At 49.4% G+C, this 17,269-nt stretch overlaps 1 protein-coding gene across 5 annotated transcripts in view; it reads right to left on the bottom strand.

Annotated features, from left to right (window-relative positions):
• Positions 1-472: 472 nt before the first annotated feature.
• LPIN1 (lipin 1) overlaps positions 473-17,269 on the bottom strand; it is a 52,697-nt gene continuing 35,900 nt past the window's right edge. For all 5 annotated transcript variants that reach the window (XM_021697637.2, XM_021697640.2, XM_021697641.2 and 2 more), the window contains 4 exons: positions 10,063-10,215; positions 4,589-4,703; positions 3,717-3,820; positions 473-870 (listed from right to left, as the gene is read on the bottom strand). In XM_021697637.2, the coding sequence (XP_021553312.1) occupies positions 711-870; positions 3,717-3,820; positions 4,589-4,703; positions 10,063-10,215 (532 nt within the window). In that variant the 3' untranslated portion in view covers positions 473-710. The remainder of the gene's footprint in view (positions 871-3,716; positions 3,821-4,588; positions 4,704-10,062; positions 10,216-17,269) is intronic.

The following is a 17,269-nucleotide window of genomic DNA, read 5'->3' as shown; positions in this document are numbered from 1 at the left end:
ACTATAACCTGAATTTAAGGCATTGCAAAGTTACAGAGAGCTGGACAAAGCACATTCTAAATAAAAGGCCTGCCACAGATGCATTAAGGCATAGATATTCCAGCCTTGGGCCACAAAAATGGGGGGAAATATACCAACTATCTAGGTTATCTTTAATCAAAGGAATTAAAGAATTTATGGCCTCACCATCAGCCCTGTCGGCGAATACTACAGGGAGACACCCCTGGCCGAGCCAGCACAGTGAGGGTGGAGACCCCGCACAGGCACGTCTCGGGCCCCTCAGCACACACCGCCACGGATGGAAATGGGCCCCTCCTCTACCAAAGTCCCGTGCATCTGGCGTGCCTCAACTGAATGGTCATCGGCGGGGACCCCCTGGCGGCCACCTCTGCCCAGGAACCGGTAAAGGACCGCAAGAGTGGACGGGGCAGGGCAGCGTGGCAATTGGCTTGAAGCCACCACCAAAGGATGCCTTCCCGCTCTGAGTGCACCCAACGCCTCGTCTATAAAGTACACCCTTCGTATTTCACTAAGAAATGTCCACCCCTGGGGGCCACGGGGAAGTGAGAGAAAGTCCCCTCAGATTTCTCTGCTCTTAAGCAAATGACCGCACATCAGGCTCCCGAGCTCCTGCTCCGTGGCTCCCAAAACCTGTCCTTTAATCGGGGGTGCTGGTCTTCACATGATGTCAGGAGGTTGCTTGCAACATTTTATGCTGAGGAAGAATGAACATCCTGGTTTTCAAAAGGTGGCAGTGGCTCTCTCCAAAAGGTGAAATTACTGAAGGTATCTGAGCAGGGGAAGTCTGAAGAATGGCTTCTTTTCAGCAATGGGAAAACGTGGTCAACCACTTCGCAGAGTCTCACGTAGCTGGAGGGAGAATGGACAACGTCATTGCCTCCAAGGGACCCCCGGCCAGGTCCCCTGCGCTGTGCCTGGAAGCTAGGAGAGATCCACGGCCCCGGGGAACAGACCACCCTGCTTAACACACTGGCAGTTGTTCTAGAATAATTCCTTGCTAATTAACAGGAAATCAACGAGTGTGCCAAGTAGGACTCACAGAAGGCCCCATGGGCAAGCGGGTGGAACCTGACTTTGCTCGAAAGACCGAAGAAGGGAGACAAGCGGGAGTTGGGGGATGGGAGGAAATCAGCGTGGCAGCGGATGTCCAAGCCTGGGGGGAAGAATCACAGATAAAGCCTCAGAGACTGCTCCACTGTGCAAGGAGATGACCCTGGGCCTTGGGCTAAGGAGACACAGACTTGACCTTCAGCTCTGCCATTTACCAGCTGAGTGACCTTGGGCAAATGGCTTCATCCCTTCTAAGCCACAATCTCCTCAACTGTAAAGGAAAGGAAAAGAAAACTGACCCTGTGTCCCCATGAGAGTTAAACAGAAGAACATATGCGACAATAAAATAACTCATATTTGGTGCTCAGTGAATTTATTCAACATCCATTATTAACATTAGCCCTCGCTAATTATTAGCCTTAGGGAAGAAGCCTTAGTTAGCACGAGGGACAAGAGACCTGGGATCCACTCCCACCAAGCTTGCGATGTAACCTTGGGCAAGTGTCTTGCCCTCTCTTGGCCTCAGGCCCTTCATCTTTATGGAATATGGAGTTGGACTAGATGGGTGTTTCTCAACGTTCCCCGCAATATTCTCTCCCTCCGTTGTCTGTGCATTCCCAAGATGTTGTGTCTTCGTCTCTTTGGCCTATACTACAAAAGGAAAGCTGCTGTACTGAACATGCATTTTCAGACCTTTGGGCGCCTCCAACCAGAAATTTTGACAGCCCAGGCCTCTCCACGTGGGGAACAGAGGACTCCCAGAGTCCTCCCCTGACAGCCACGGGGTCCCTCTCCAGTTCCAATTTGCTAAAACCAAAAAGGGCTCTCGAAACAAACTCCAGGAATTAGCATGTTCTGAGGCATCAAATACCTTATTAACTAAGGATGAGAGTGTGTATTTAATAAAGGACCCTCAAACATCGTGCTTGCACAGAATGGGGAAAATCTCCCCTAACAAGCAAGAATTACGTCTTTCCCGGGGATTAAAACAAATTTTTAAAGTACCTCCTGGCCTGAAGACCTATTTGTTTGAGCTCTGTGGCTTGGGACGCGGCCCCTCCCCATGGGGAACAGTTCATGGCGCGTCCTCAGGGTGTGCGGCAGGCACCAGATCCAAACTGCTGAGTGCTCTGGGTGCTGGCCAGGCCCCATCTGCGCCCCTCTCGCACACAGGCCCTTGGGAGCAAACAGAGCTCCCACACAGACGGTCACAAACCACGGTAGCGAGCGCTGACACTCCCCGTCCGCCCGGGCCCACTATCCATCTGATTTCTCAGACACTGTGTCCCAGGATCCGAACTGACCATCCCAAGTTTGGTGCCAGAGAGAGCGTGTGCTCTCCGGGGGACGGAGGGGCACTCCCCCCCAGGAAGGGCCTCGTGTCCTGGCCCAGCATGAGATGACGAGGCGCCAAGTTCCTCCCACATAGAGATCCACCCCGAGCCAAGGCGCCTGAACCCCAGAGTCTCAGGAATGAGATAACCCCACAGGGCTCCGGGGTAAACCCTCACGGGGGCTGGGACCCCTCCTGCCACATCCCTTGTGACAGACCTGCCACCAGGTTGCTGCCATTTCTGGGCAGTGTCTCATCAGTTCAGGTGCTTTCTGACCCTGAAGAGAGTTCTCTTCGACCTTCCCCCGACCAGGAAACCCTTTCACATGGGAGGGTTAGCCCTGCGCTGGGGAATGCGGGAGAGCGGGCCCCCGATGCCATTGGGGCCGGGGTAAGGAAGGAATCCGTCCCTGCTGTTGTTCCGCCAGCCCGGAGGGGGCCCGGCACTGCCTCCTGTTCTGAAGGATGGAGGAGGCTCTTGGCTCCATCCTCCTCTCTCTCCCCGCATATCTTGAGAACTGCTCAGGAACAGGCATGACTGGGGGAAGGAGGCGTGTGGGGCGGGCCCCAGGGCCCCCTCCAGCCTACAACCGCCCTCATTTAGGCTAAAGTAAGCTTGAACGGGCATAAGGATCATCTTGGAAGTGAAAATGGGCTCTAGGAGGAACCTAAATCTCTCACCTACCTAAAACGCCCGGTGGGCAACACTCACCAACACAAGGCCTGAGAAAATGCTCTCCACTCTCACAAGTTAGGAACCCAGAGCGAAGCACACCAAAGTCAAGGGAGATTCTACAGCCGGCCAGGCTGCCTCATTTCAGACAGGAGCCCAATTCAGCCCACTGCCCAGGGAGCCTCGGCTCCAACCACAAGTATGAGAGGAATTCTGACGATTTCTGGTGAGAGCGGTGTGGCAGGTCAGTGTGTGAAGGCACACAGAGTTTCTCGTCCATAAATACAGCTTCACATGATATTTCAATTCGATTACATTTCCAATTTGCACACTAGGCTTTCAGTCCTCACTTGGCAAATCGAAACCACTAGTTTTGAAATTCATTCAATTCCACTCAGTAGCAGAACCTAACCACTGGTTTAAATTGTTGACTCAGAGGGGGCCTGATTTAATGCAGATTGTCCAAAAATTAAGTTTTGGACAAACTACCAGGAGTTAAACTATATTCTCTTTGTAGGAATTAAAAATGAAAATATAGGCAACAAAAAGGCAGAGTGTAAACTGTAAAACATCTTTCCAAGATCGAGACTCTAACAACGTAAGGACACAGCAATCCCACAGAACGTGCACAGTACTCACGAGGAGATGTTGGTCTTTGCGTGTTCCTGTACAAGTTCTCCTTTGGGATTGACAGTAAATATTCTGTTCAAAGACACTCCTACTTGCTTATATGAATACACATCCTATATTTGGGAAAGTATAAATTAGGGAAAAAAAAGAGTGCATTATAAACACAAATACGGGATATTTCAGATTTGATGCAATATTATAAAATTTTCATTAACCAGAACTCTACTTCCAAGTAGCGCAGAGAAAAAAGTCTGTCTGGATGTGAAATTATTAAATCAGTTCCCCCCTCAGGGCCTCCGTGCGTTCATCCGTTCAAGAGCTGAGCTAATGAGTAAACAACCTACCACATCCCCCTGCAATTCCTACACCCCTTAAGGCTATTCTCTGACCCACTTTTTCAGGCATGAGTTTCAAAAGGGGAATTTTCTTACTGGGAAGTTAGTCCCCAACTATATTATCCAGAATGCTAAACTCTCCCACAAATTTGGGTAGTACACATAAAATCTCAAAGCACTTCTTTTACCATATGCAACAGTGCTCTGAAAACTTGCGATGCCAAATTTCACCATGGTGCTAAGGCCTGGCTTTGCGGTTCCCTTCTGGTAGAAAGGGTCTAATCCTTTCGTTCTTGTTCTACTAAACTGGCAAGTGATTTGGAATTTGAAGTTTCTAGTCCCACATTTCAAGCTTTAGACTGAAACCCACCAGCCAATCTTCAAAGAAAACTAGAGGCCATGAGATAATTGAAAATCTCCTTACAGCTATTTCTAGCAAGATGGGAATCTGGCTCCCCATGGAGTCGAGACCCACCTTTCAGATGACTGCTGTCAGAAAAGGCGGTAATTTCAAGAGCTCTTTTATATACCCAATCTACTACTTACAGCCGGTCGGTTTCCAAAAGCAGCATAAAAGGGCTCTGTGTTTGGAAAAAACAGGTTTTTGATGTCTGTCAAACACTGGACTTTAAACTTCTCTGGCTTCTTCTCAATCACTTCTCTGTTAAAACAAATAAATAAATAATGGATCAGCTTGAGAGAAGAAGCTTCATTATCATCAAACTATTTCTAAATTCACAGAGGGTAAATCCATACTTTCAAGTCTTCCCACAAAGAAAATGCTAAAGACAAGTAATTTTACTAAAGACCTCCACCAGTCACCCAAGCAACAAAGAATTCCAGACGTAGGAGAAGAGAGAACATCTCCAAACTCATTTTATGAGGCTAACGTAGCCTCAAAAACAAAACTGAAAGAAGAAAAGCATGAGCAAAGTGTGGGCCAATCTCATTCATGAATGGCAGTGCAAACATCCTAAATAAATAGGCATATGCAAACTGACTGCAGCAGCAAAGCACAGAAGTATTATTCCAGGAATGCAAGAGTAATTCAATACCTTAAACCAATGAATGTAGCCTAACCCATTAACAGATTGAAGGAGGAGAAAACATACCATATTAATAGACACAGACAGGGTGTTTGGTACAATTCAACATCTTATCAAGATGAAAAATCTTAAACCCGGAATAGCAGGGCATACTCTAAACCCACAGCGAACGCCCAGTTAACAGTGAAACAACAGGTAGCCGTTACCACCAATTCAACCCAACACTGTGTGGCGGGTCCTCCCTGGCACGGTGACGGAAGGAAGACATAGTTACGAGGATTGGAAAGGAAGGAAAGAGAACTGTCGCTATTCACAAAAAAAAAAAAAAAAAAATTCATTAAAAAAAGAGAATCTACAGATGAATAATCATCATTAATAAGAGATCAATAAGATTGCTGGCTATAAAATCAGTGTACAAAAAAAAATTAATGAACAAAAATCAACTGCACTTTCATGCATCAGAAGAAACAAACAGGTAAAAATGTAATTCCGTAAATAGAAATTTAAAATTTAAAATGTCTAGGAATAAACCTAATAGAAGATATGCCAGGCTTTTATGGTTAAAATTATAAGCTTTATTGAAATACATTAGGGAAGACCTAAATGAACAAATACACCATATAGGTGAATTGGAAGACTCAGTATTACAAGGAGATACTGACTCTCCCTACACTGATGTACAGATTCATTGTAATTTCAATCAACCTCTCGACAGGATTTTGTCTGTATGCCTTTATAAAACTTGATCGTCACAATTACACAAGAAGGGCAAAGGCCAGAAACCAAATCACACATTTATGGACACTTGATTTATGAGCACAATGACAGCTCAAAGCAAGAGGAAATGGGCCATCATTTCAGCAAATGATGGTGGGACAACTGAACATCCCTAGAAGGGAAACCAAAAAAAGAGAGAAAATGGGCCTCTCCTGCACTTAATATGCAACAATCAATTCCTGGTGGATTACACACTCAAACATGAAAGGCAACACCTTTGGATAAAATAATAGGAGCCTCTCTTCCTGCCCACAGCCAGCGAAGCCGTTTTTAATACACAAATAGCACAAACTACAGGGGAAATGATATGTTCAAGCACATGAAAAGAAGAATTTATGTTCATCACAAGCCATAAACTGGGGGAGGCTCTTTGCAACGCTCTTAAGAAAGGCTACGTATATAGAATCCATCACACACATATCAAAAAGAAAATTGGGAAAACACTTGAGCAGGCACCTCACAGAAGATGAAGCCCAAATGGCCCATAAAGGCACGAAGAGAGACATTTCACACCCACCGGACTAGCAAAAATGTAAATGGCTGACAACGTGTTGGCAAGAAAGCAGAACAAGGGGAGTGCTTACACCCCACTGTCAGTGCATAAATTGGTTCAACTACTTTGGAAAGCAGTTCGGAATGACCTAATGATGCTGAATATGTGCATCCTCTATGGCCAGCAATTCCAATCCTAAGTGTGTACCTTGGAGTACCTAGTGCCCCTGTCCCCCAGTGCAGACACACAAGAAACTGCTTTTAATGGTAAAATCCTGGAAATGACCCAAGCGTCCATCAGCAGTAGGATGGATAAACTGTGGTTGTCCTACAACAGGATACCACACAGAAGTAAAAGCAATGAGTCACAACTCTACTCAACAGTCATGGGAACATAATGTTGAGCAAGAAAAGCAAGCTCCAGAAGAACATATGATATGTTTACATGAAGGCCACACATGCGCACAATTAAGCATATTGGTCAGGATCACAAATATACGTGATAGAACTGTTCCAAAAAGCAGGGAATGATTAACACAAGATTCAGGGAGAGTGGCTACTGTCACTACTCGGTGGGGAGGGATGGGAGGGTCTAGGACTTCAAAGGGAACGGTCTGAGCTTCTGCTTTAGCTGGATGGTGGGTACACTGCTGTTCACTATTTGATTATCATTTATACCTTGCATGTATTTTAGAAATATTCTTCTGTACCTACTCAAAATGTAATTTAGATGATGATGATGGTGGTGGTGGTGGTGGTGGAAGACTATCAACCTGAGTATCACAAGACCCCAGGGCTGGTCCTGGCTCTGCAGGGACTTCCGTGGACTCCAGAGCCTTCCCTAAAGGTAACACTAAAAGGGTTTTATATTCTGTATCTCAGGACCCTATGGCTGACTGTGATTGAGTCTCAAACTTCAATCCACTCAGGGGAAACCATCCAAATTCAGCTTCCTGCTCCAATCTCAATTTCTATCTCACACACACACACACACACACACACGCTCAAGCACACGCCCCTGGCACGAGTGTGTGAGTGTGTGGCAGGCGGGGAGGAGGATGTCTGCGTGAGTATAGAGCGCAGTGGCCAGTAAGAGACGACCCGTGGCCCCGTGGCCCCGCGCAAGGCTCCCTGTGGGCAGTAAGGTACGCCGGGAGGAAGCAGTGAGGACTGCTGACAAGTACTGAGGTGAGCATCCAGATTGCTCCTTGGCACAGCCTAGGTCTTCGGTGATCTGAATGTGCAAATAATCCCTGGTCCTAACTCACCCTTGAGGTAATTTTACTCCAGCGAACAACAAAATGTCATTTATCCAAGTCTCAGAGCACCTCAGAAAATGCCAAAGGGAAAAACGTGGTTACTTGTGAAACAGCTTCTTCCTTCTCAGAGCTGGAGGCTCTGTTGTTGCCAAACTGCGGAATTTCACATCTGCCCAGTAACCCAGTCTCGGGGCTTAGCAAAGGCGAGTTGCCTGTTCAGTGAGCCACCCCCACCCCCCGCCATGAGACTGAGCCACACGTATCAGCAAAGTGTGCCGTACTCACAGAGGCTTTGTGAAAACGATCTGAATTGCCCTGCCGCTGAAACACAAGAGGGCAGGTAACGAAAACTCAAAGCCAATTTCCACTTTAAAAGGAGAAGCTCCTGGACCAAAAGATGAGGTGTGGGAAACAGATTCCCTCAACTTCTCTGACATGACATGTTTCTTAGAATCATAGCATTTCATGGCTGAAAGGTGACACCTGAGATCACATTCAGCAGCTGAGGACACAGACTCAGGACAGGGAGGCACCGGCTGGTCACACCACCAGCCAGTTGCCAAGCAAAGCCTGGGGCTCCCCGTCCCCACCTGCCGACTGGGTTCCGCCCACCATGTGGATCTGCCTTCATTCCAGTTGAGACCCAGGCAGTATCATCAGAAGTGCACCCAATGAAAGCATCTTGCTAGGGAAGGTCATTCTGGCTCATGGCAGACATGCCCATCAATTCTAGAAGCTCTGCAGGACGGCTGACACAGAGAACGGCTCAGGCTAGAATGTGGTGTTGGAAGGACCAGGCTGTTGGCCCTATCTGTCAGGAGCCCCTCCAGCTCCGAGAGGGAACACACACTTGGAGGAGTCCTTGTTTGGTTTAGTGATTCCTCACTGTCTAAGATCGATCACTTTTGATAGATCTTGGACAGTGGTATTTAAATAAGAAAAAAATGAAAAAGATCACCTTAAATGAGTATTTAGTGGTCGGGTATTAGAGTAATAATGTCAACGTTTGCCTCACCTTGCAAATCCGCAGTACTTAACACATGACAGTGAGTCGCTTGCTACAAACGGTCGACATACATCAGGGACCCCATTTCATTACCGTCCGGATTCTACGGAGGCCTACGCTGTCAGGACAGCTCTAGGGATTTAAAATACACTATGGCATCCAGAGGTTTGCCTGAATTTCCTCCCCAGAATGCGCAAGTTTCAGTGTGAGATCTTTTACCACAAGAAAAAAATTACAAATCACACAAAACAAAGCTGCGATGGAAAAGGTATCTGCAGAGCTGAGGAAAAACACCTAAGAGGAACCAATATGGTGCTTGGGGTCCATCTGGATTTTTCTGTTGTCTGCATGGTGAGCAGCAGGAAGCAGGTAAGCTGGTCCTCAAATTGAGGCAGAGCCTCTCGCTGGGTCTTGAAGACAGAACTATCTGATACTTAGAACCAGCCTTTGGCAGAACCAACGTCCTGTTATGACCACAATAGATGATGCTTTGAGAGGAGCCTGGGAAGCTGCCCTGGGCCTCAGGGTACAGGGAAGCCCTGTCTTCTCCTCTCCCACCCCAGGGGGGCCAGACTTAGTTTGGCTCAACTTCTCTGAATGAGGCTGTGATGGTGAAGAGAGGGGGGTAATCAGACATTGGCTAGTGATCATCAGAGGACCAGTAAACCAAACCACGGGGGGGCACCAGGGGGCTCAGCCAGTTAAGCGTCTGCCTTCAGCTCAGGTCATGATCTCAGGGTCCTGGGATCGAGCCCCACATTGGGCTCCCTGCTCAGCGGGGAGCCTGCTTCTCCCTCTCCCTCTGCCCCTCCCCTCCACTCCTGCTCTCTCACTCTCTCTCAAATAAATAAATAAAATCTTTAAAAACAACAACAACAACAACAACAAAATGTGCGAGCACAACTCCCAGAAAGGACAACTCCTCTGGGAGCCAAGGGCCAGGTAGGTGGTGGTGGCAGGTAGAGGGGCCACTTAACCCAGCCCAGGTCCCCGATTAGATGGAATGCAAGTTGATTCTCAGAGTCGCTAGGACTCAGCCCGGCCACGCCAGCGGGGCAGCCGCCCTCTAAGGGAGGACAGCAGGTGTACAGGCTTGTAGTAGAAACACTGTTCTGGAAAAACGGGGGCAGTTCAGCGTGACTGAGTTTTAAGAACTGCAAAGGAGGGCAGGGGGAAGTCAGGAAGAGTCACGTGAGCCGAGCGAATGAATCTGGACTTGATCCCGAGAGCCGTGATGAGCTAATGAAGGGTGAGGCCAGGGGGACAGAGCCAGACCTGCATTTTAGGGTGACCTTCCTGATGCCCACTGTGGGGCACGGATACAGGTTGCAGCAGAGCGGTTGAGAGGCTCTTCTCGCCAACACTTCCCGGGGAGGAGGCGAGGGGGCCTGGACGGGCCCGCAGCTCTGGGGCGGGAGGTGGCTGAGCCGAGTGCCATACCTGTGCAAGGCCGAAAAGAGACTGCTTGGGCTCAGGAGCAGGGGCCCCTGAGGCAGCACCGTGCCCCTCTCGTTGACCCAGTGCAGGTAGCCCCTCGTCATGTCGGCCATCCCGATGGCCCGTGCAGAACAGTAGAGAAATTTATAGCCATTTCTGAAAAAGAGACAAAGCATTCACGTGTCATGGCATCACACCACAGAACGGTTCTGCGTTCACAAACCCTAACCCGAATGTTTCACACGGAATGACACTGCTGCAAGCTTCCCTCCCCAGCCGAAGGCCACATTCTAGAAATATTCTTTTGCATTGAGAACAAAGCCTGAATGCATTTCACGGTCCCTTACTAAGCACTTTTCGCTTCCCTCACTTGCTTTAATCCTCTCGAGAACTTCGTTCCGGTAGGTATTTTCCCTCCTCTTCACTGCTAGGGAAACTGAGGCTCTGTGCCAACTGGCCGACCTGCCTGTACCCACCGAAGGATTTCCCTCCCTCTGGACCAAATCCCATCCCCCCGTTCCCTTGGCAGCAAAACTCCTTCAAAGGGCTGTGTATCTGCACTGACTGCACATCTCACCCCGTCAACCCACTCCAAGCAGACTCGTTCCCCTGCCTCGTGGCCCCGTGGGTCCCTGCGATGCCACAGTTCTCATATGGACAGACTGCCCGGCAGCACCCCTTCCTCTGGAACACCTCCGTCCCTCGGCTTCCCACACAGGTCCCCTGGCTCTGTCTCCAACCAGGCTCCACGTGCACAATCCTGGGGTCCTGGGGGCACTGTCCTCCTCAGCACCTAGCTCCCTAGGGGATCACACCCACTCCCCGAAGGCTCTAAATGCCACATCCAAGCCAAAGCGGTATACAATATTGGTGATGTTGTGATATAATACAGATGTATGTGCTCTTCATCTCGGATCCCAGCATGGAGCTTCTAAGCCCTTGTAACAAGCCATATATTATTTGAAAAAAGCCCCTCCCTCCAACCTGAGTTTATGCTACTGAGGTGGTCCTTGGAGGGCGGGGCTGGTTGCCATAGGAACCAACCATGCAATCAGAGTGTTGGTACTTTCAGCCCCACCACCACACACACACACACACACACACACACAAATCCTGGGAAAGGGAGAGGGGCTGGAAGTTGAACTCAGTCACCAATGGCCAATGATTTGATCAATCATGCCTACATAATGACCCTCCACAAAAACCCTAAATAATGGGGTTCAGGGTTCAGAGAGGTAGGGGAATGCATCCATGTGCTAAGACACACCCCAACCCCATGGAGGGGAGACCCTTCCAGACCTCACCTCATGTACCTCTTCATCTGGCTGTTCATTTGTAGCCTTTAGAATAAACCGGAGTGTTTGCCTAAGTTCTGTGAGTCATTATAGCAAATTACTAAACCTGACAAGGGGTTGTGGGGACCCCTGATTTGAAGCCAAGGAGGGCAAAAGTGGGGGTAAGCCAGGGACCTCCTACTTACAGCTGGTGTCTAAAATGGGAGCTGTCTTGTGGGCCTGAGCCCCTAACCTGTAGGGTCTATCCTACCTCCGGGTAGTTGGGGTCAGACCTGGATTGAATTGTTGGGACACCCAGGTGGTCTCTACAGAGAATTTCGGAATTGCTCCGTGTGACAGCCCCATGCGTTGGGTGTCCTCAGTGTTGGGAGTGAAAAACAGATCACAGGATCATTCTTCTGTTAAGCACAACTTTACTACTTTATTAGGACTTCATTTCACTTTTTTTAACCACTGAAAGCTTAGTGTCCAAAATGAGATGTCCTGTTAATATAAAATACATAGGGCGCCTGGGTGGCTCAGTTGGTTAGGCGACTGCCTCCGGCTCAGGTCATGATCCTGGAGTCCCGGGATCGAGTCCCGCATCGGGCTCCCTGCTCGGCAGGGAGTCTGCTTTGCCCTCTGACCCTATCCCCTCTCATGCTCTCTCTATCTCATTCTCTCTCTCAAATAAATAAATAAATCTTTAAAAAAAAAAAAAAAGTCTTTTATTGGGCGCCTGGGTGGCTCAGTTGGTTAAGCGACTGCCTTCGGCTCAGGTCATGATCCTGGAGTCCCGGGATCGAGTCCCGCATCGGGCTCCCTGCTCGGCAGGGAGTCTGCCTCTCCCTCTGACCCTCCTCCCTTTCATGCTCTCTCTCTCTATCTCATTCTCTCTCTCAGATAAATAAATAAAATCTTTAAAATATATATATATATAAAATACATACCATGTTTCAGAGGCCTACTATAAAAACAGAATAGAAGATCTATCCCATTAAGAATTTCTATATTGATTACATGTTTAGATGGTAATAGTCTCCCTATATTGGACTAAATAAAACACACTTAACATTTTTAAACACCATCTATACATGGCTGTCTCCTGAATTTATACTTCCAGTCCAGGCCCCTCTCTTAATCTCCAGGCCAACACATGCAGCTGCAAACCCCCCATTACTCACGGGCTACAGGACAGTACCCCCCATGTGACGTGCCCACAGCCAAACATGCGCAGGTGCTCCTGCCGCGACCTCTCCACTCAGCACGCGGCACTCTCTCGCTGGCCCAGGTGTGAGGCCAAACCTCAGGACCGCCTGGGTTTCTCCTTCTCCTCACAACCACCCCCCAGGCCCCCACATCGGCAGGCCCCCTCATTCCACCCCAACAAGGACCCCAAACCACCCCCAAGTCCCCTGTCGCCGCCACAGTCCTCGTCCACACCTCTGGGACAGGGCCCCCTGTCCTACGCCCCTCCCACAGCAGCCTCAATCAGCTCCCGGCCCCCCACACCACGTGTGCACACAGAAGGAAAACTCAAAACCCACTCCCATCATGCTCAAAACCCTTCAGAATCTCGTCATGTCCCCCAGATATCATCCAAATGCTTTGCCATGACCTACAGGGCTGGCGAGACCAGGTCCCCGCCCCTCTCTCCAATCCGATCTGCTCCGTCACTCCCGCTTACCAGAAGGTGCCCCTGCCAGTCCTGTGAGGCACCATGCTCATTCCGGCGCTGGGCACCTGCACGTGTTGTTCCTCCCGCCTGGAACACTGTTCCCCACACCTCAGGCTCGCTCCCTCCTTCCCCTCACATCACCTCCCCAGAGGACCCTTCCCTTGCCCCTCTGTTTAATAAAACACACCCTTCGCTTACCCTCACTCCAGACACGGAATCTCTGCTCTGCTTTATTTTTCCTAATGGCACTCGTCACTAATATTAGAGGATAGTTCCTTGTTTGACAGTATCTCTCATGAATCCATAAGCCCCCGAGGGCAGGGACTTTGTCTCATTCCTTGCTGTAACCCCAGTGCCAAAAACAGTGCTCAGTAAGTCACAGATACTTAGTAAATATTTGCTACATGAGCGAATACAAACTACCCACTTCCAACCCGGCTTATTGTTCCACCATGGATATTTTATGCTGGTCAAGGTACTCGTCTCTACACTTGCTTAATAAATACATCCTTTAAAACCAGGAAACAGGAAAGTTTTAAGATGAAGAGAATCCAGAAATACCAGCTTGTTTGGAATACAGGGATGCATCTGAAAATCAAGCAACCTTTTTAATTAAACATCTTTGTATTTTAGCTGTCTAATTAATGCAATCTTCAAAAAAAAAAAAAAACCCACTCTGTATATAGCTCTTCACATCAAAGTTCCTAAAAGCTGCCACCTGCAGGGGCTTGAGATGCTAATTTTATTCAAAACTTGATTTTCAAATACATTTCATGGTCTGATCAGGCCACTGCCTTGTTCTCACCATGCAAGTATTCTGCTTCAAAGGCCGTTACTAAACTTGGCTGGAAAATCAGCTTGAAGACGTCCGGTGGGGTGGGGGGTCAGGGGGGTGGATGTTAATGCTTGTTGGTGGCACAGTATTCACCCCCACGAAAGCCGTCTGTGATGCCATCAAATGCTCAACGGCACCAAGTCACCAAAGCTCACTCTCAGGTGAGCCGCTTGGGGTAAGACGCCACACTCAGAAGGGCAGGATGCGCTCCTCCTGTCAACGCACCCCCAGCGGGTGCTCCCACCCTGGGCCCAGGCTGACCTTGGGATACGCATGCGGCCCGCCCAGCCCTGCCCTTCGGGAACAGAAGAACACATGGGGACACCTACCCTCGACAGCAAACGTGGACTACAACACACACACGGATCACACTTACCCTCTCATATCTCAGCACCTTCAACAGTGCTTGGGAAATACCAGAGCCTAAAAGAAAGAACATTCCACGTCCAGGCTTCGAACTAACGGTTTCTCCATCTGTCCCAGCCTCTGTCTCTCTCTCTTAAAACACTTGGCCCAGGCCAATATTAAAGTAGCTTGGAAAGATTATCTTTGGGGCTATTTGCCAAGATAAGCTTCTAGGCTGAAGTTTCCCCTCTCCTGACATCTTGGACTGGATAAATAATTGTTGGGGGGCAGGGCAGAAGCCCCGACCATGCCACACTGTGGGACATCTAGCAGCAGTCCTGGCCTCTACCTGCTAGGTGTCCATGACACGCCCCAGGAGGACAACCAGAAACGTCTCCGGACATTGCCATGGGTCTCTGGAGGCCAAAATCGCCCTCAGTTGGGAGCACTGTTGTAGAAAAAAGGACCTCTGTAGCCCCATTTTCAGGCCTAGAGGAAGGAAAATCACCCGCTCCCTTAAGGATGGAAGGCTCTATGCCAAACTCAGACTTGTGCTCAGCCCGGCCTCCAAGGCCCCCTGCCCGGAGCCTCCCTTTCATGTTCACCACGCACAGGCTCAGCTCTCAGCCCCACTTCCCGTGACAAGCGTGCTTCTCTTGAAACCCTGCTCGCCCAACAAGGCTCAGCTCGAGCGCCTCCTTCTCCTTGAAACCACCATGGAGTCCTCGTCCCTCCGATCAGAATTAATTTCTCCCTCACATCCATATGAGAAATCTGCATCTCACTGCGTGACCCCCTCACTGCCTCATTACAGGGGTACCATCCGCTTCTACAGGACCCAGAGCTCCCTGGGAGAGGGGGGCCTGCAGCCCATACAGCACCCACAACAGCCCCTGGTGCGCAGGTTTGCAATCAGAGTCTGCTCAGTCCTGGGGTTCTCACGGAGGCCTGGCTTGGTTTGCAATCAGAGTCTGCTCAGTCCTGGGGTTTCCCCGGAGGCCTGGCTTGGTTTGCAATCAGAGTCTGCTCAGTCCTGGGGTTCTCACGGAGGCCCAGCTTCGAAAAGTTCACCCTGCGACAGCACACACCCTGGTGACCACAAGCCTGCGACCCGCGGCACCAAGCTTCTGGCCTGGCAGGGACCTCAGGGATCACAAGAGCTCATTTTCCCATCTTAGAGATGAGGAAACCAAAACTGGGAGTGGGGACGAGGTCTGCACATCCAGGGTGAGCTAAGGGCTGTCACCTTGAGAACCCAGGGCCCCCGGCCCCCCAGTCACCTCAGAAGACCTCAAGTGGAGGGGAGCACAAGCGCTATGGGCAGGAGAGAAGAGATCCTACTGAGTCTGCTAATTAGGATTTCCGCTCTCAGCATCCTGGCTTCACACGGCGCCCTCTTCAGGCCACAGCATTCGTTGTCGCTACGCTGTCGCACCCACGTCGATTTTTAGTTACAGCAATATAAAAATACGCATCAAGTAAGATGCAAAATCAGAGCAATTATTGTCCAGATTTAGCCCCCAAAAGACCCACTGGCTCAATGATCTAGATATTTTAGGAAATAGTCCTTTACTTTCCTTGTACTTATTGAACATATTTGAACGTGAGGGAGGGTTTCATGTCTTCCACGGGTATTTGTTACAGTTGGTTTTTTTTTTTTTTTAAGAGAGTGCAGGTGAGGACGTGGGGAGGGGCGGGGGAGAGAGAGAATCTCAAGCAGGCTCCACGCTCAGCACGGAGCCCGACTCGGGGCTTGCTCTCACAACCCTGAGATCATGACCTGAGCTGAAACCAAGAGTCTGACGCCTAACCGACTGAGCCACCCAGGCGCCCCTTCTTTTTAATCAATAACCAAGCAAGCTATTTTCTACCCTCTGAACTACCCTGAACAAGGTGACAATCAGCCCTACAGATAATTTCTCACAGCTGACTGTATTCAAATAAGTAATTACATTTGGCAAAAAATAAATAAAATTGCCCTCATTCTCTGTTGTTTTCAGGCAAAAGGCTATCTGCAAGACTGGTTTTTCCATTAAATACTGCAGTGCCTAAAATTTAAGTGCAGCCTAAGTTCAGAAAAAGCAGGGTGAAGACAGAGTGATCAGTCCCCAAATCCTGAAGTTAACAGCATCACGTTCTTAGTACACCAGCATGCAAAAGCTCTGTGGGCAATCACAGGAGGACATGAGAAGAATGACCTGGACTCATGAGAAGAGGGAGTCCGCACCGTGACCAGTCCTGAGTCCCTGCCCCTGTCCCGTGGCGGCCACCCAGGGCCCTGGAGGAGGAAGCATGTGGGGCGCTGCCAGGATGGGGGTTCACGCGAACCGACAGTCAGCCATGGGAGCGTCACAGCGAGCCCAACAGCGCTAGCATTCCCAACAAGCCAGGCCGAGTCCTGGGCGTCCACAAAGAGCTCAGTCAGGAGGTAAGTAAGAGCTGCCGGGCTTGCCAACTCTGGCCTGGGAAGGCATGGTGAGGACTATGGCATCCATGCTGGGCATCACAAGGTGAAAAATGCTGAGGCAAAAATCAGAGGTACAGGCATGGCGGGCAGAAGCCATCGTTGGCGTGTAGGTGGGAAGATGGGAAAACGAATCGTGGACCTGGATTACAGCAAGAAGGTCTGGGGAGAAAGTTGGGAAATAAGGGCCTACCTAGCAGAAGGCAGAGAAAGGAGCCTGCACCTCGGCCCGGAGGCACTCAACGCAGGCCCCTGAAGGCCACGGCCAAACGGTGTTTGCACCGATTGCTCCGGAAACTCTGACCGTCACTGACCTGTCTGGCTGCACTGAGGACACACACCAAACTCAGTGAATGAATAAATGTCAAGCTCCTTCCTCTCAACCAAACTGAAAAAACAGGAAGTATTCTGCACTCATCACCGACCCTCATCGACAGACCTCACTCCCCGTACGCCCATTGATCAAAGTCAAGAATGCTCAGGTGCTCTCTGGTAAGCTACCCTCCTTTACTTTCCAAAGAGATATCTTTTCTGGGAAAAAAAAAAAAATGCAACTGTGCCCTTTTTCTTTTTTTAATGTACAGTAAGAAAAGGAGTAGATTTATGTTCCAAAG

Source organism: Neomonachus schauinslandi, chromosome 10 (assembly GCF_002201575.2).
Source record: "Neomonachus schauinslandi chromosome 10, ASM220157v2, whole genome shotgun sequence".
Taxonomy (NCBI): Eukaryota; Metazoa; Chordata; class Mammalia; order Carnivora; family Phocidae; genus Neomonachus; species Neomonachus schauinslandi.
The sequence above is the reverse complement of the archived record's forward strand: the minus strand, read 5'-3'. Positions and strand labels throughout refer to the sequence as shown.